General features: G+C 44.5%; 1 protein-coding gene across 1 annotated transcript in view; it reads right to left on the bottom strand.

The window, feature by feature from the left end:
* Positions 1 to 1090: 1090 nt before the first annotated feature.
* LOC307155283 (uncharacterized protein) overlaps positions 1091 to 18971 on the bottom strand; it is a gene marked incomplete at its 3' end in the record, with an annotated part of 133655 nt that continues 115774 nt past the window's right edge. Inside the window, exons 6-23 of the mRNA XM_079865844.1 lie at positions 13519 to 13663; positions 13234 to 13409; positions 13023 to 13151; positions 12745 to 12930; positions 12423 to 12667; positions 11874 to 12019; positions 9763 to 9920; positions 9060 to 9560; positions 6339 to 6453; positions 4198 to 4451; positions 3539 to 3679; positions 2764 to 2908; positions 2483 to 2658; positions 2275 to 2403; positions 2002 to 2187; positions 1676 to 1920; positions 1239 to 1384; positions 1091 to 1167 (exon numbers count right to left, since the gene is read on the bottom strand). Coding sequence (XP_079721970.1) covers positions 1091 to 1167; positions 1239 to 1384; positions 1676 to 1920; positions 2002 to 2187; positions 2275 to 2403; positions 2483 to 2658; positions 2764 to 2908; positions 3539 to 3679; positions 4198 to 4451; positions 6339 to 6453; positions 9060 to 9560; positions 9763 to 9920; positions 11874 to 12019; positions 12423 to 12667; positions 12745 to 12930; positions 13023 to 13151; positions 13234 to 13409; positions 13519 to 13663 — 3300 coding nt within the window. The remainder of the gene's footprint in view (positions 1168 to 1238; positions 1385 to 1675; positions 1921 to 2001; positions 2188 to 2274; positions 2404 to 2482; positions 2659 to 2763; positions 2909 to 3538; positions 3680 to 4197; positions 4452 to 6338; positions 6454 to 9059; positions 9561 to 9762; positions 9921 to 11873; positions 12020 to 12422; positions 12668 to 12744; positions 12931 to 13022; positions 13152 to 13233; positions 13410 to 13518; positions 13664 to 18971) is intronic.

The raw sequence follows: 18971 nt of genomic DNA, 5'->3' as shown, positions 1-18971 counted from the left end.
GGCCGTCTGCACAGTCTGCTCCGCCCTGGCCGTCTGCATGTCCTGCTCCACCCTTGTCGCCCACGCTCCACGGCCCTGTTCCCGGTTCCCAGTGCGGGCCTGGCCCTCCGGCCCTCCCCCAAGACCGCCTCCGCTTCACCACCCTCCTGAACTTTTTGTTTTTTATGGGCGTCAGGAGCCGCCCATGGGGGGGGGGCTATGTCACGGTGTGGGTTTTGTGTCTTGTTCTTGTCTGTCATGTGTTCCCCTGTCTTTGCATGTTTAACTGTCTCCTGTTATGTTGAGTCTTCCCAGGTGTTTCTTATTTACCACACCCCCTTGTTATCTTGTTTAGCTTGGTTGTCTGTGTATTTAAGCCCTGTGTGTTAGTTCAGTCATTGTGAGTTATTGGTGTTGTGAGGTTGCATGTTCTTTGTTCTGTTCTGAAGTCTGAGTTTGTCTAAGTTCTAGTTTATTTAATAAAAACACCGTTGCACTTGGATCCTGCTTCTTGCTTCCTGCTCTGCATCGTAACAGTCGGACACATAACGGTAATTAATATGATTAGCCTTTTGCTTTACTCTATGCTATCAAAAAGCTAATAATGTGTTGCTAATGTTACACAAACCATGTTACCGTTCGCCATCTCAGAGTCAGTCAGCTGCCTTTTAAAAATCAGCATCCTTAGAAACGTTTTGAACAAAGGCATATAGTTCATCATAACATCGTAATATACATCATATATATAATTCACCTGCTATATTGCTTAAAGTACCTGATTTCATACCAACGGAAAATATGCCAGTGTAACCTGGCTTCTCTTGAGGCTGCTCTGCTTCACGTCATTGTAATGATATGTTAAAGCCTGCCCGCATGTTGATCTGATTGGTTCATGGTAGTTTGTGACGTCAGAAACACCGGCAATTTCAAAGCGTGTTTTTGAGACTGTCTTTGGTTCACTGCAGTTTTAAGGAGGAAATACTCAGCAATGGTTTCGACTTATGAATTTACACATGGTTTGTCTTAAAGCATATTAAAAACACCACATAGACACATAAACAACATTAAAAGCTGGATTTTCACTACAGGGGGACAATTATTGATAGATGAATCATTGCAGACAGAATGTATTGCTTGAATCCTCCAATTCAATTACCAGGGTTCCTGTGCCAGTTGCTGGAGCTTCACCTGCACACAAGCACAGACATCAGAAAAAGGCCAGCAATAATTCTCCTCTTAAAAAAGGACACACAAATTACCATCATTATCCAACGCCAAAATGATAGCTCTGTATTTGCCATCTTTGACAAAGGAAGATTCTCTATCCATAAGGCTCCTGACTTTAATAACTCCAGTGTCTGGAGTAACACTCAGCCAGCCGGCAGGATCAGAGCCAATTTTATACCTGGAAGGAACCAAACATACAGGTTAAAACTAGAAATGTTCAGCAAGAACAACTTAAGTCTTGCCTGGTGGTTTAAAAACATTTGAAGGTCAAAGGATATACAGGCATGCTATGATATGAATTCTGCGTATGAGAGATTTGACATCTGCCTAGTGAGGCAAAAAATAATAATAATTATATCATTAAATAATTAAAATGTAATTATATAAATATATAATAACATTCGGTTTAAGATCTAGAAATCTGTAAAGAAATCAGTCAGAATTTTCAAATGGAATAATGAAATCTTACTTTATCTTCTGTGGTTTTCCAGTGTCTGGATCAGTGGCTTTATAAGTAACTAATTCACTATCAACTGGTGAATCTTCAGATTTGTTAATAACCTTCTCCTTTGGATTAAACTCCGGAGGCTCATTAACATCTTCTACATTCACAGTGACTGTGGCAGTGGAAGTGGGCAAAGAACCGACAAATGGATCATCGTTCTCAACAATCACAGACAGAATGAATTGCCTGTTCTCCTCAAAGTCCAGGGGCTGAATGGAAAAGAAAGCATCTTTTACTAAAGGAACATGATAACCAATTGCCTGTGGAAACACATGAGCAACACACAGTACCTTTACAGTGGTGATGATGCCCTCTAGCTGGCTGGGTCCAGTACTGACACTGAAAAACCCACTGTTGTCACCGCTAATAATCTTATATTTGGTTGACCAGGCAGGAGATCCAGGTTCATCTCCATCAGTAACTGTAAGTCTGGCCACTTCAGCCCCTACTTTATTCTCTGGGACAGATACATTATGCTAAAACAAAGAATTATGGTGTAAATAATTACAAATAAAGTTGTAACACCTATATTATAATATTCTGAATGTATTAATATACATTACCGTGGTTTGCTCAAACTGAGGTGCGTTATCATTGCTGTCAGTCACAGTAATAACAGCTGTGCCAGTGGTTACAAAACCTTTTCCAGCATCGTCAGTAGCTGTAATTAACAAAGTATATCTGGACCATTTCTGAAAAGAAAGATGTTTTCAGGTGAGTTTGTTTACATTAAATCATTCATCAATGCGAGATCCATTCCTCATTTCTCACCTCTTTGTCCAAGCCTAAAGCATTCACACGAATTCCTCCAGTAACAGGGTTGATTGTAAACAGGTTTGGTTTTGGCAATTCTGGATCTTGCTTGACGATTGAGTAACTGATAACACCATTGTTAGTATTCTCAGTATCATCTGCATCAGTGGCTGTGACTGTCATAAACTCATGACCTTCAGTGAGAGAAGAAGAAAGACTGATTCTGTGAAACTGAAGAGGCATTTGTGGAAAAAACTGCTAAAAACCATTTCATTGAAGAAACTGCATCATACACATACCTATATCAGCAGCTTCAGGAACACTTCCATTGAATGGATTTTGAGTAAATATAGGCTTATTATCATTTTTGTCCAGCACATATACAATAATTTCCATTGGCGTTTCTACAATATTCACATCAACTCCAGTCGCATGAACTACAAGCTAAAGACAGGAGCAGATATACAGGCATGTTAAGAGACAAATATCTGAGGTTCTTTGAAAACACAAATAAATTAAGTGTGATATATTTTAGTCCATTGTCTATTAGCTTTGATACGTCAATATGCAAGTGTAGTTGAAGAAAACTGACTTAATTTTTAGTAAATATATACATAACAAATAAATTCATGCTATCAGCAAACACATGAAAAGAAAACGTTTTATCTGATTAACTGATGACAGGTTTCATAGAATTAAGAATAGTGTAATAAGATAAATCCGACGCTGAAATACACCAAGAACTAAAAGTTGATTTTAAAAGTTAGAGAATATAAAAAATCACTTACTCTATATGAAGCTTTTTTTTCTCTGTCGAGTCACAAACAGATTCCCTGATAATCTTTCTACAAAAAAAGTCCCCTTAGGCTCCAGATCCACTCCTTCACCTGTGATGTTGTATTGCATCTGAGCTTCCTTAGAATAGCTTGACTTTATCTAAATACAGAAGAAAAAAAAACAAGACATAATAACAGAATATGTTAATAAGAAACAACAACAAAAGATGTTGTAGATAACAGACAAAACTCCCTCGTCCATCTAATTTTGAACTTTCCCTTCATGACTTTCTCTCACCTGGTGCAGTTTCTGTGGGAAAGGACCTCTGCTATCCTCAAGTATATTTAATGGAGGAATAAGCCATTCTCTCTTTGCTCTCTTCAGACCCGAAGACGACTTTGGAAACATCAGAACCAGATCATCAGAGGGAGATTCCATCTGAAAAATGTTAGTAAAAGAAAGTGAGCAACAAAACATTTTTGTTTACAGGTAAATAATGGATAATGTTTTCTACAGCTACTGACTGTATTCAAATCAGTCTGTTACTGTATTAATATATGAGGAGGGTAAAATTGTTGGGTCACTTTTCAATAAACCAATTTAGAGTTATTCGAGACCTCTTCACTGAACATTATTTCCTTATAATAAATGGAGTACAAAATAAAACAGTGTAAAGTTTAGGTAATCTTAGGTTTTAGGCTTTAGCTCTGCATAAATAAAACATCTGCATTTTGTATTTGAGACGGATCAGAGAGAGCTGAGACAAATTACATTCATCAGCAGGGATTGGAAACATCATTAATTTAACACAGACCTCCAATAATTAGTCCTAAACATGTACAGAAATTGAATTGTGCATTTACAGAACCATAAACCACACATAAAAACAGAAGTGTCCAATAGAGGTCAGGCTTGTACTGTACTGACAGCAGTTTCTGGAAGGAACTTGTTTGTACCTGTGGAGAGGAGATGTTCATGACCGTGTCCATGTGATGGTCCTCATGATGATGATGATGGACATGCTCAACTCTGACAGATATCGTGTGCTTCTTGCCACTGGAGTCCCAAGCGTCCACAGAAAACACCTTGTGGCCTTCATGAAGAGTCACTTGTCTCTTCAGCGTTACAGTCCCATCCGTGTTCACATCAAACCGCTTGTCAGAGGACTGGAAGAGCGTTCTTGTTCTTCCATCGCATGCATTAAAAATGACTGTCAGAAAAAGAGATTCATTTGGCTCATTAAAACATCTTGTCACATGTAAACCTGGTTCCCTGAGTTTTAAGGCTACATGCTAATCTTTATATGTATTATTTACTTATAATTATTTAAAAAATTCTCAATAGATTTTACACATGTCTGTGTTCAGAGTGGAAGGCAATGGTAATAGTGGAAAGAGCAAGATAAGCAAATATAATAAGACATGGACAGAGGGGAAGGGAGGAGCAAGGTGTAAGACGAGGGAGGAGAGGTAGAAGGATAGGGAACAGACGGGTTTATTAAATCAGAGAATCAGAATCAGAATCAGAATCAGAAAGAGCTTTATTGCCAAGTGTGCTTGCACCCACAAGGAATTTTTCTTGGTACTGAAGCTTCCAGTGTACATATACAAATACAAATACAACAAGAAACATAGTAATACAGTTCTAAGAATAAAATATATTTAAAAGAATAAAAATAAAAATAGTATAAATAGTAAAAAGTAGGGTCACAGTTGGGTTTAGTCCGAATAAACATTTACATATTATGAACATATTTACAGTATTTGAGTAGTATGAATAATATAAATATAAATATCACCTGAATTAGAGAATATTACACTAGACAGTGGGAGTCTAGTGCATGTTACAGATTATGAACATATTTACAGTATTTTTTGTAGTATGAATAATATAGATATAAATATCACCTGAGTTTATTGCACTAGACAGTGGGAGTGCTTATGCTTTGGGGGGCATGTTAAGTGTTAGGGTGGCAGAGCCACCCTAATTGACCATGACATAAATTATAATTTATAATATGGTCTTTCCTTGAGAGAAGCTGGAGAGAGAGCCCATCCCAATAAAAACATTGTGCCACAGTCAATGTCCCTGGACAACAACTTCTGCAATCTCCTGGTGTTGTGGCACACAACACTAGCCGCATTTCCATTACCCTTCAAATTGCGCAGATTGAAATTGTGAATTTTCTCCAGCACTTTCAAAAGAACTGACAGAAAAAATATCCATTGGCCACGCATGAGCCAAAGCATCTATCCCCAGAGGCAATGGAAGAGGCAGAGTGAACAAGGGGCGCACTGGGCTGTCTCGCTCAAAGCGATCAGATCCACCTCTGCCAAATGTCTTAGCCCTTACCTTGAGAGAAGATTTTTACATCACACGGACCCTCCTGCACTCGCACACATGGAAAGTATAACACAGCTTTAGTTATCAGCCTCAGATCTGTGCACTTTAGAGGGTGCAAATGCTTAATCGAGTGAGGCCCGTGACCCCAGCACTTCTTGGGGGAGTCAGGACTACTTCACTGCTTCTCTGCTCCTCTCATGGGTGCTGATGAGAGCTGAAGAGGGATCGGCTCACAAGCATTACAGATTCTCGAGAACAATTACACTTTTTTCATGTGTCCTCACAGAGACACAGAGACACACACTTTATGAAAAAACTGAGAAAATTAGAAAACTATGAGAACACTATGTCGCTGGAAATTCGAACAAAATATGGGCAGATAAATTGTTTCCAGAATAAGAAGCAATTGAAGAGCAATGGCATGTCTTTTTGAGGCACGGGTGATGACCCTCGGAGAGTGGTGTTAGCACCATCAGCCACTGAATTGGTGTGATTCTATACAGACATCAGACAATCATCGCACATGCAGGCTGTTTTCATAGCATCAGCTAGAGATGAGACATTGATAATATAGCATACATCATTAATCAACACTTACAGTATTTGTGAGCTACAATTTTTTTTTTAATATAGTCCTGAGTTTAACCATGGTTAAAAAGATTGCATTTCGTAAAGAGAGATTATTTAGCCAAATACTAAAAATATTTTATTATTTTCAGATGCTTCAGTGTTTTGTATAAAGAGATCAGCTTACCTCTTCCTAGTCTTTTTCCTTGGTGAAGGTCATCTCTGTGCACTTTAAAAACCAGCAACTCCGACTCAAAGCCTGGAGAACATGAAGACTCCTCCACAAATTCACACAAAAGGACCTAAATTGCATATTAAATCTCTTTATGTAACACATATACACTTAAAATGTATGGTATTTTGATTAATCACTTCCAGCACAACAGCAGTCCATGTGAACTAAACTGCAGATCATTTATCATTGCTTTTGGCACAAAATGCATTCAACTACTAGCGCTCAACTTTATTAAACCTCTTAAAAAAACTTTAAAACTTAAAATGTCAAATAAAATCAGATTCTCAAAAAATAAAACAATTCTCTGAACATGATGAGTACAATCAAACACTAAAGAGATCCAAAGTTTTTGGAAAGTGCCCTGAATAAAATCCTACCTTACAGAGGAAAATAAGAACTCCCAATCGCACAATCTTCATTGCCTCAATTTGAAGCTAAATGTCTCGAAAGGTCCTTTAGGTAATACTTCCTTGTTATTTTTTAAGATTGCACAGCTGTTTAATTTCTTGAGTTGCACCAATCCCTGCACATTTATTATGTTTTTAGGGGGGTGGGGGTGGAGTCGCCTAAGGGAGTGGCATTAGAGATGTAATTTTGCAAGAAAATAAATAAATAAAATTATTAAACTCAAAAATTTTAAATACCATATTTTCAGTGAATGAAGACTACAGTATATCAGCATTTCACAATTTAGGACAGTATTTTTATGACTTGACTGGATCTAAGGGGGTCTATGATATCGGAAGCTGTATCTGTTAGCATTTTAAATAACCTCAAGGGCAGTTTCTGGACTCGCATGTTTTTCAGAAACCTGGTGAAACAAGTGTTTGGGAACACAACAAGTAACACAACCAGAAAAAGTTTAAAAGTACTTTTTAACAGTTGTTGTACTAATGGTAACAAAGTGGGGCAGAAGTAAATCTTTTACACTTTTATACATTATTTGCCTACACAAAACATTCTGGTCAATTTTTTTATTTTTTATTGCCAACAATCTTTCAATACTGAAGTCACTTTACACAACAATCTTTATACAGTCTGCATTACCATCATGATATGAATTTTAGCCCAAACTGTTATTCTCATCTTTTTTTCCCATTGCTAACAGGCATCGGTCAAAACTGAAGCCACAGTCAAAACTCTTCTCACAGTCAGCGAAACAGAAGACTGTCACTAAACAGTGAATATTTTTTAAATTTTATTTAAATACTGCGTCTTCCAAAATCCACAAACTCTTTTCTCCATCATCTTCTAATGCAGTTTGTTTTTAATTCACTTTGGTACTATTTTTAAGTAAAGTGTGCAAAAGCAAATAACACTGCTAGTCACTCTTTTACTCGATCCAGCTCTGTGTTCACAAAATGCAAATGTCCCACACACACATACTTTATTTCATTATGTAGATATAATGGTTTTATACTAAGCTAATGACATTTTCTTGTATTTTAACAGAAAAAATTCCACTAGAGTATTTTATTCTGATTAATTTGATGAGCAAGTAGTTGTAATTTGTAACAAGAGGTTTTTGATTTACTTTTTCCCTTATGTTTCATTGTAACATATAATGAGAACATTTGGTTTAATCACTAGAACACAAATATGATCTTCTTTCAAATCAGTACTTTTAACAAAACGTTTATTCAACAGCAAACAATGTCAAATCATATCACCTTTACTTATATAGCGCTTTATACATTACAACGTATTTCAAAAAACTTTACATGGATAAATAATGATTCGAGGCAAACAAATTTCAATTATTTAAAAAGTAAAAAGTGTCATTGTTCAACTAATATATATATATATATATATATATATATATATATATATATATATATTCTTATGAGAAATTCATTAATATATTCTAAATGAGAAATGTTCAAATCAGAAATGAAAAAGTATATTTTGATCTGTTGTGAGATTAGTAGCCTTTAAAGAGTTTGAGATTTTTCCACTTGCTTAGCAAAGCGATTAAAAACTGTAGACAGGAAGAAACTGGCTGAACATCATGTCAGACGATCGACCACAGTTACGTTTTCACATGCTCTGTGGTGTTATCTAAAATAGATCAGCATGAAGTCAAATAGTGATGCAGCAGTCGCAGTAAACCACTGACTTGCACCATAAAATTAGCAGAAAATGTATATAGAATTTCTGTCCATCCAATAATAAACACTGATTATTTTACAAACATATCTCAGGCACCAAAGCAGAATTTCCAGGTATGAAACAGTTTTTCGGAGCCAGACTTCTTTGGAGATGAAGATTTGGTTTTGTTGCCTCATACAGGAACTGTAGCATTGCCCAAGTCAGATCTAGAGATGATGGCTATGCTTTTCCGGGCCACTGAGAGGATCTGGCTCGAGTAGAACCCCCCACCGTGTCCCGAGCCCTCGAGGCTGGACGATTGGTTTCTCGGGGTGGCTCGTGCTGGTTCTCAGCGTCCCACCCCGGTACCTTTCTTTCCGGAGGTGCATGAGGAGCTCACTAGGTCGTGGACACAACCTTTTACTGCCCGAAACCGTCTTGGTGGTTCCTTCCCCCTCGCCACCCTTGATGGCAGGGTGGGTAAGGGTTGCTATGCAACTCTGCACTAACTCCACCTGGCGGGGGAATCCGTGTCTCCCTTCCCGGGTCTTTAAGCACTCTTCAGATTTAACCTGCAAGGCTTACCAGGCCTATGGGGAAGCTGCCTCTGCCACACATGCCATGGTGTTGTTGCAGGTCCATAAAGCCAAGGCACTGAAGGACCTGCACGAGGGTGGTAATGACACAGAAGTTCTGCAAGAACTTTGCACCGTGACGGACATTGCGCTTCATGCAACAAAGGTAATGGTGCGGTTTTAATACAAATCCCTCTATCTCCAGGTCCCAGGAGGGCTCGGAGGGCAGTGGAAGGCAAAAAACCTTACTACTGTCGTCCACCACTTTTATTGCCACCGGGCAGCAGAAGGCAGTTCGAGGACGCCACCAAGCCTTCCCACGCACCCTCTGCCCAACCATGGAACCAGGTAAGTGTTGCACAGCACACTCAAACCCCACCTCAAAGAGAAAGCCCCCCTGGCCAGGTCCCTGCGTTCCACCTGGCTTCCCCACTGCAGGTACGCCTATAGTCCTTTTGGTCCTGCTTACATGGTCTCTGAGAGCCTGGCTAGTGCTCCCCAGCCCATCACGCTGGGTACCATTCAAGATGCTAACACAGAAACGCATTTTCGGAAGCATCGGTCCCCGAGAATGGTTTGCAGCGATTGACCTGAAGGATGCGTACTTTAATGTCTCGATTCTTCCTCGACACAGGCCTTTTCTGCGCTTTGCGTTCGAGGGTCGAGCTTATCTATACAAAGTCCTATCCTTCGGGTAGTCCCTGTCTCCCCACGGCTTCACGAAAGTTGTGGAGGCGGCCCTTGTTCCCATGGAGGAACACGCCGTTCGCAATCTCAACGACTGGCTGATCCTTGCACAGTCTCGGGACCAGTTGTGGGAACACAGGGACCTGCTGCTCAGGCACCTCAGTCAGTTGGGGCTTCAGGTCAACTGTGAAAAGAGCAAACTCTCCCGCATGCAGAGAATCTCTTTTCTCGGTATGGAGTTGGGTTCGGTCGAACAGTCAGCAGACCTCACAGAACATGCTCCATTCCCAAGGAGAGGACGGAGATGTCACGTCACGTCGCCACATCTGCTGGGGAAGCCAGGTCACTGGCTCGGCTCCTCAGCGAAAACCTGAAGATGCGATGCACTTCCTGCTCATTATATGCGTGTGCCGCGATGCAGCGCATCTGATGCAATTATCGTTTTAGTTACACTCAAGTAGATTGCCCTCTCTAGCGAGATTCCTATTCGTTGGTCACTGACGTGACATCTCCGTTCCCTCCTTCAGGCAACAGGGTTTATATACGTTACCGAGAAGTTCCCTTTCAGTCAGTCACTCTCAACATCATAAAAGAGTAGGAAAAAAAGTACCCGGATGACCTTCTTCTTCCATTGAGATTCTGAAGTGTGCATACGATGGACACTTTACTGTCCCATGAGGCCACGGGAGATTCCCGTAACAATGGTGAACTCTATTAAAAGTTTCCTCACCTATTGCTAGATGTGTTGAAAACCCTCTGTGAAACTTCTGGTGATTTTTACATCTTTTTAAGTTTTATTAAAGAATACATTAGTGTCCTGTATTCTCTATTCACAGTAAAAATAATAATAATTGAATTACAATAGGGTCAGTTTAAGTGCTGCAATTGGCTGGCAACCCAGCTGCCAGTGTACTGTGTTTTCCTTCTATAGTCCATAATTGGTTACTGTGATTTTTTACAGGACATTTGAAGTTGCTGTGATTTTTACAGGACATTGCTGCTCACACACACACACACACACACACACACACACACACACACACACACACACACAATCTGTAGCATTAATTGATAGTCAAATGTATTCAAATGAACAGATGCAAATTAGAAAGTTTAATGTTCATAACATAACGAAAGGTTATTGCTTTATAAGAAAAGTAAATAAAGAATAAACTCATGAAAACAGAGGTAAAAAGTTACTTTGAGATTTTGGATCTTGTAATAAGTCAACAGAAAATATTATGAAATGTTTAAAAAACAGTACATTTATGATAATCTGTTGTGCGATTATTACAAAAAAAAGTTTTTAAAATGTGAAAACCAAATAGTACAAAAACAATAAAAAAATGTATACATAATAAACCATCTGGCTGTACATGATCCTTTAGATAACAATGATTAGCCTACAGCAATATTAAGATGATATAATAAATGTAAAATAATAGTCAGCAAATGTAAAAAAAAGAAAAAAAAAAAGAATGATTACTTATGAATAAATGATTAATTATAAAGATGTAAAAGACAAACACAACATGAGCGATGCTAGCAATAGATAGAATGTATTGCTTATTAGGCAAGAAGCGTTGTCACGGTCACTAAATTGCAGTGGTTCTCCTTCACAGTCACACACAGTTGCTTGAATGGTGTTTTCCTGATCCATCCCACCCTGATCAATAACTTTCAGGACAACATTGTAGTCACCCTTCTCCAATGCAGACTTTGGTGTCAGAAAGACACCAGTTGCTAAAATGGGCACATTATAATAGTTAGACATGTATACCAAGCCAGACAGATATTTCAATGTGTAACATAAGAAAAATAAAATGAATATCTCTTAAAACATTAGTAATTCCTCACATGTGCCATTCATCGAGGTGGACCAATATTTACTGGTTTCTCCGTAGGTCTCAACTCTAAAGGGACCAGCGAAAGGAGGTCCATCTTTGTCCGTTATAGAGAGAAGCACTGGGGCTGAACCACGATTGCATATTTGTATAATCCTGTCACTGATGATTTACATCCTCCAATTCAATTACCAGGGTTCCTGTGCCAGTTGCTGGAGCTTCACCTGCACACAAGCACAGACATCAGAAAAAGGCCAGCAAGAATTCTCCTCTTAAAAAAGGAAACAAATTACCATCATTATCCAATGCCAAAATGATAGCTCTGTATTTGCCATCTTTGACAAAGGGAGATTCTCTATCCATGAGGCTCTTGATTTTAATAACTCCAGTGTCTGGAGTAACACTCAGCCAGCCGGCAGGATCAGAGCCAATTTTATACCTGGAAGGAACCAAACATACAGGTTAAAACTAGAAATGTTCAGCAAGAACAACTTTAGTCTTGCCTGGTGGTTTAAAATTTAAAAACATTTGAAGTTAAAAGGATATACAGGCATGCTATGATTTGAATTCTGCGTATGAGAGATTTGACATTGGAAGGGAAAAAGGCCTTGATAGGTAGACAGTTGCTAATGTGGTTCTCAGTGGTTAATATGGTGCTAGTGAGGCTGTTTGACAAAAAAAAATAATAAATAAATAAAATCGATCACTGGAAGACTATGTGACTTTTATTGTTCTACAAGATCTGAATCTCTACAGAAATCAGTCAGAATTTTCAAATGAAATAATGACATTTTGGTGGGTTGGGTCTCAGAGAGGGGAAAATGATTTGCAAAATCTCTTACGTTATTGTCTGTGATTTTCCATTGTCTGGATCAGTGGCTTTATAAGTAACTAATTCACTATCAACTGGTGAATCTTCAGGTTTGAAGATAACCTTCTCCTTTGGATTAAACTCCGGAGGCTCATTAACATCAATTACATTCACAGTGACTGTGGCAGTGGAAGTGGGCAAAGAACCGACAAATGGATCATCGTTCTCAACAATCACAGTCAGAATGAATTGCTTGTTCTCCTCAAAGTCCAGGGGCTGAATGGAAATAAAGTGTCTTTTATTAAAGGTAATCAGAACAACCATTGTGGAAACACATGAGCAACACACAGTACCTTTACAGTGGTGATGATGCCCTCTAGCTGACTGGGTCCAGTACTGACACTGAAAAACCCACTCTTGTCGCCGCTAATAATCTTATATTTGGTTGACCAGGCAGGAGATCCAGGTTCATCTCCATCAGTAACTGTAAGTCTGGCCACTTCAGCCCCTACTTTATTCTCTGGGACAGATACAGTGTGCTAAAACAAAGAGAAGTATGGTGTAAATGATTACAAATAAAGTTATATTAACACTTATATTATAATATTCTGAATGTATTAATATACATTACCGTGGTTTGCTCAAACTGAGGTGCGTTATCATTGCTGTCAGTCACAGTAATAACAGCTGTGCCAGTGGTTACATAACCTTGTCCAGCCCTGTCAGTAGCCGTAATTAACACAGTATATCTGGAAAATGTCTGAAAAGAAAGATGTTTTCAGGTGAGTTTGTTTACATGAAATCATTCTTCACCAATGTGAGATCCAGTCATCATTTCTCACCTCTCTGTCCAAGCCTAAAGCATTCACACTAATTCCTCCAGTAACAGAGTTGACTGTAAACAGGTTTGGTTTTGGCAATTCTGGATCTTGCTTGACGATTGAGTAACTGATAACACCATTGTCAGTATTCTCAGTATCATCTGCATCAGTGGCTGTGACTGTCATAAACTCATGACCTTCAGTGAGAGAAGAAGAAAGACTGATTCGGTGAAACTGAAGAGGCATTTGAAAAAGAAAAAAACCTGCTAAAACCCATTTCATTGAGAAACTGCATCATACACCTACCTATATCAGCAGCTTCAGGAACATTTCCATTGAATGTTTTTTGTGTAAAAACAGGCTTATTATCATTTTGGTCCATCACATTTACAATAATTTCCATTGGCGGTTCTGCAATATTTACACCAACTCCAGTAGAATGAGCTACAAGCTAAAGACAGGAGAAGAGATACAGGCATGTCAAGAGACAAATATCGTCTCGGTTACTGTTGTAACCCTCGTTCCCTGAAGGAGGGAACGGGAGACGTAACGTCGACGTGACAACGTAATTGGGATCACTTCAGGGAGCCCTATCAACTTCGAGTGTCTACAGAACGAGCCAATGAACGTTGGCGTGCGTGAATCGCGTCACGCGCCCCGCCCCGCCGCGCGGGTATAAACAGGAAGCGGGCGCACGCACACATTGTTTTTCGCTGAGGAGCCGAGATTTGTGACGGCCATGCAGCGATGGTCAGCAACGGTGGCGACGGGACGTTACGTCTCCCGTTCCCTCCTTCAGGGAACGAGGGTTACAACAGTAACCGAGACGTTCCCTTTCAGTCGCTCACGTTCGACGTAACGTCGACGTGACGACGTAATTGGGATCCCATGGAAAACGCCACGGTTGCTGCCACATCCAGCGCCCTACGCAAGACTCTCAGACCCCCAACTGCTGGGGCGGAAGACCTGCGTAGAGGGAGTTCAACTGCTGTTCCATTATACCCCACACAGCGGAACTCTTGGATAACACTGGGAAAGCGTACCTCTCCAGGGGAAAGAACGCTGCGGAGCCACATCCTGCCCGAAGGGAGGTAACATGTGGAGAATACACATATGGACTGGCCGAAGGGGCAGTGCGACATATGGAATGTCACTGGGGTGCTCTAGCCGAAGGGGGAGACTACACCGACAGTGACGGCAGAGCAGACTCTGCCGAGGGAAGACACGGGCTCACCGCAGGGAGCTGGTCGTGGAGGAATACACATATGGGATCGCCGCAGGGATCACCACATATGGAACCCAGCCTAGCACAAGTTACACAAGCATACAAGCACTAGGCCTGGCGTCGGACGCTCCGCAACGTCCGACTGCCGAAGGGGTGCGGAGGAACTCACAGGGTTCGCCAAGTGGGGAACTCGACTGGAGTAAAAAGCGCACGTATCCGTTCCTAGGAAGGGAGTGGCGCAGCAAGCCGACACTAGAGCGGGAACTTCGGTGTTACCGGCTAGTAGAAGCGAGCACACAGGAAGAAACCGGCTCAACACGTAAGCTATAAAACCTAGCGAACGTGTTAGGTGTCGCCCAGCCCGCAGCTCTACAGATGTCTGTCAGCGAGGCGCCTTGAGCCAGCGCCCAGGAAGAAGCGACACTCCTAGTGGAGTGGGCTTTCAACCCAGGCGGGCAGGGCACGCCTTGGGCTTCGTAAGCCAAGGCGATGGCATCCACTATCCAGTGGGCCATCCTCTGCTTGGAGACAGCCTTCCCTTTCTGCTGGCCTCCGTAACAGACGAAGAGCTGATCTGAGGTCCTGAGGCTTTGCGTTCTGTCCACGTACAGACGCAGAGCGCGAACGGGACAGAGAAAAGCCAGGGCTGGGTCTGCCTCCTCCGAAGGCAGCGCTTGCAGGTTCACTACCTGGTCCCGGAAGGGAGTGGTAGGAACCTTGGGCACGTATCCGGGCCGGGGTCTCAGGATGACGTGAGAGTTATCCGGGCCGAATTCTAGGCACGATTCGTCGACCGAAAATGCATGCAGGTCCCCTACCCTCTTGATAGAGGCCAATGCAACCAGGAGTACTGTCTTACAGGACAGAATTTTTAACTCAGCTGATTGCAGAGGCTCAAAGGGTGGTCTCTGAAGTGCCGAAAGGACCAGAGACAAATCCCAAGAGGGTATAGAGAGTGGGCGAGGAGGATTCAGTCTCCTTGCTCGCCTCAGGAACCTGACGATCAGGTCATGCTTTCCCAAAGACTTACCATCAACAGCATCGTGATGTGCAGCAATAGCGGCAACATACACTTTAAGGGTGGAGGGAGACAGCCTTCGCTCCAGCCCTTCTTGCAGGAAGGAAAGCACGGCTCTGATCGAGCAAGATCGGGGGTTCTCCTCATGAGAGGAGCACCAGTCAACGAACAGGTTCCACTTCAATGCATAGAGGCGCCTCGTAGAGGGGGCTCTAGCGGAAGTGATGGTGTCAACTACCGCAGGGGGTAGGTCACTTAGAACCTCCGCGTCCCGTCCAGAGACCAGACATGGAGTTTCCAGAGGTCTGGACGCGGGTGCCATAGGGTGCCCCGTCTCTGAGAGAGCAGGTCCTCTCTCAGAGGGATGGGCCAGGGAGGGGCTGTCGCGAGGAGCACTAGTTCCGGGAACCAGGTCCGGTTGGGCCAATACGGCGCGACTAACAAGACCTGCTCCTCGTCCTCCCTGACTTTGCACAAGGTCTGTGCAAGAAGGCTCACTGGGGGAAACGCATACTTGCGTAGGCCCCGGGGCCAGCTGTGTGCCAGAGCATCCGAGCCGAGGGTCCCCTCGGTCAGGGAATAGAACAACTGGCAGTGAGACGTGTCCGGGGCGGCAAACAGATCTACCTGTGCGGTCCCGAAGCGCCTGAAAATCAGCTGGACCACCTGGGGATGGAGTCGCCATTCTCCTGGTAGCACCTGCTGCCGTGAGAGCTCGTCGGCTGCACGGTTGAGCAGGCTCGGAATGTAAATGGCACGAAGCGACCTCAGATGCTTCTGACTCCAGAGGAGGAGATGGCGGGCGAGTTGTGACATGCGGCGGGAGCGTAGACCACCCTGGCGGTTGATGTACGCAACGGTCGCAGTACTGTCCGTACGGACCAGTACGTGCTTGCCTAGTAGCAGCGTTTTGAAACGGCTCAGTGCAAGACGTACTGCTAACAACTCGAGGCAGTTGATGTGCCAATGCAGTTGAGGCCCCGTCCACAGACCTGAAGCTGCATGCCCGTTGTACGTGGCCCCCCAGCCGGTGGTAGAGGCATCCGTGGAGACCACAGAGTGTCTGGACACTTGTTCCAGGGGAACACCTGCCCGCAGGAACGAAGGGTCCGACCACAAGCTGAGAGTTTGGCGACAGTGCGGAGTCACTTGGACCCGGCACGAGCCGCTCTGCCACGCCCATCTCGGGACTCGATCGTGAAGCCAGTGTTGGAGCGGCCTCATATGAAGCAATCCGAGCGGCGTAACCGCGGCTGCAGATGCCACATGCCCCAGGAGCCTCTGAAAAAGTTTCAGTGGTGCCGCTGTTCTGCGTCTGAGCGTACTCACGCAGTTCAACACTGACTGGACACGGGCCTCGGTGAGGCGCGCTGTCATGTTGACCGAGTCCAACTCCATACCGAGAAAAGAGATCCTCTGCCCGGGGGTGAGTTTGCTCTTTTCCCAGTTGACCCGAAGCCCTAGGTGGCTGAGGTGACTGAGCACCATGTCCCTGTGTTCGCACAACTGCTCTCTCGACTGGGCCAGAATAAGCCAGTCGTCGAGGTAGTTGAGGATGCGAACACCACGCTCGCACATGGGAGCAATGGCCGCCTCCGCGACTTTCGTGAAGACGCGGGGCGACAGGGCCAGCCCGAAGGGTAAGACCTTGTACTGATATGCCCGTCCCTCGAACGCAAAGCGGAGAAACGGTCTGTGTCGAGGGAGAAACGAGACATGAAAGTACGCGTCCTTCAGGTCGATCGCTGCAAACCAATCTTGGGGACGGATGCATTTGAAAATGCGTTTCTGCGTAAGCATCTTGAAGGGTAGCCTGTGAAGGGACCGGTTCAGGACGCGCAGGTCCAAGATTGGCCGTAACCCACCACCTTTCTTGGGTACAATGAAGTACGGGCTGTAGAAGCCGGTCTTCATATCGGCTGGAGGGACCGGCTCGATCGCGTCCTTCGCCAGTAGGACTGCGATCTCTGCCCTGAGCACAGGGGCACTGTCTGCCAGAACACGGGTGAACAGAATGCCCTTGAAAGCAGGGGGACGCCGGGCGAACTGGATCGCATAGCCGAGTCTGATGGTACAGATGAGCCAGCTAAACGGGCTGGGAAGCGTTAACCAGGCTCCCAGAGACCAAGCAAGCGGGGCTAACGGCACCACAGACGTACCCGGGGTGGGGCAGCGCGGCGGAATGCAGGGACCCGACTCGGACGGCACAGCGGCCCGAAGTGGGGTCTGAGTGTGTGGTGCAGCACATACCTGCTTCTGACGAAGGGCAGAGTGAGTGTGAGGAGGCGACAGCACGTCCGGAACACAGCCACTGCTGCTCGCTGGCGATGGAAGAGGGGCTCGGGAGTGACAAGACATGGCGGCGTCGTCGACTGCCAAGCGCGCCCTCTTGGGGCCCAGAGGTTTCAGAAATTGCTCTTTTTTTGAAAATGTGGAAAATTGCAAATGTGGCGGAACAAAAAGAAAAGGAAACAAAAGATTCTCCGCCCGGCCCTCCACCGGGGGAAGGAGTGGCGCCTTCGCCATCTCCTGAAGAGCAACTTGATCCACCTCCGGGCCGCCCGTCTCAGGGTCGTTTGCACCGTCGCTTGCCTCCTGGTTTGGCAGCGGCCTGGACGGGCGGGGTCGGCTTCCTGCGGCTTGCTCCACGCTGAGGCCTGGATGATGGCTGCTGCTGCTGGGGCTTGGCGGGAGCGGAGGACGCCGCAGAAGGCCGACCACGGCGACGAGTAGACGGAGGGTCTGCGGCCGGCGGACGGGTGGGAGCAGCAGGGGTCCGCCGGGGCAGGATGTGCCGGATGGCCTCCGTCTGCTTCTGTGCGGCCGAGAACTGTTGGGCAAAGCTCTCGACCGCGTCGCCGAACAACCCAACCTGGGAAAGAGGGGCATCCAGGAACCGATATTTATCGGTGTCCCTCATATCCGCCAGGTTGAGCCAAAGGTGGCGTTCCTGGACCACCAGAGTGGACATCGCCTGACCAACCGAACGTGCGGTTTCCTTCGTCACCCGGAGGGCGAGGTCGGTTGCCACACGGAGCTCCCGGAGGAGCTCTGGGTCAGAACCACCCTCGTTCATGTCCATGAGCGCCTGGGCCTGGTGGACCTGCAATAGCGCCATGGCATGGAGGGCGGAAGCAGCCTGTCCACAGGCCTTATAAGCCTTCGCCGTTAAGCCGGACGAAAACTTACAGGCCTTGGACGGGAGGCGTGGATTACCCCGCCAAGAGGAAGCGGACGCCGGACACAACTGCATCGCGACGGCCCGCTCCACTGGGGGGATATCCACATACCCCTTAGCTGCCCCGCCGTCGAGGGTGGCGAGGGGTGAGGAGCCACTAGAACGGCTTCGGGCACTATACGGTGCCTTCCACGTCCTAGAGAGCTCCTCATGCACTTCCGGAAAGAAAGGTACCGGGGCGGCGCACTGAGAACCAGCACGGCCCGCCCCGAGAAACCAATCGTCCAACCGAGAAGGTTCGGGACGTGGTGGAGGATTCCACGCAAGCCCGACCTTCT

The sequence above is a fragment of the Squalius cephalus genome, assembly GCF_949319135.1.
Source record: "Squalius cephalus genome assembly, chromosome: 3".
Taxonomy (NCBI): domain Eukaryota; kingdom Metazoa; phylum Chordata; class Actinopteri; order Cypriniformes; family Leuciscidae; genus Squalius; species Squalius cephalus.
Note: the sequence above shows the minus strand (reverse complement) of the source record. Positions and strands in the feature narration are given on the sequence as shown.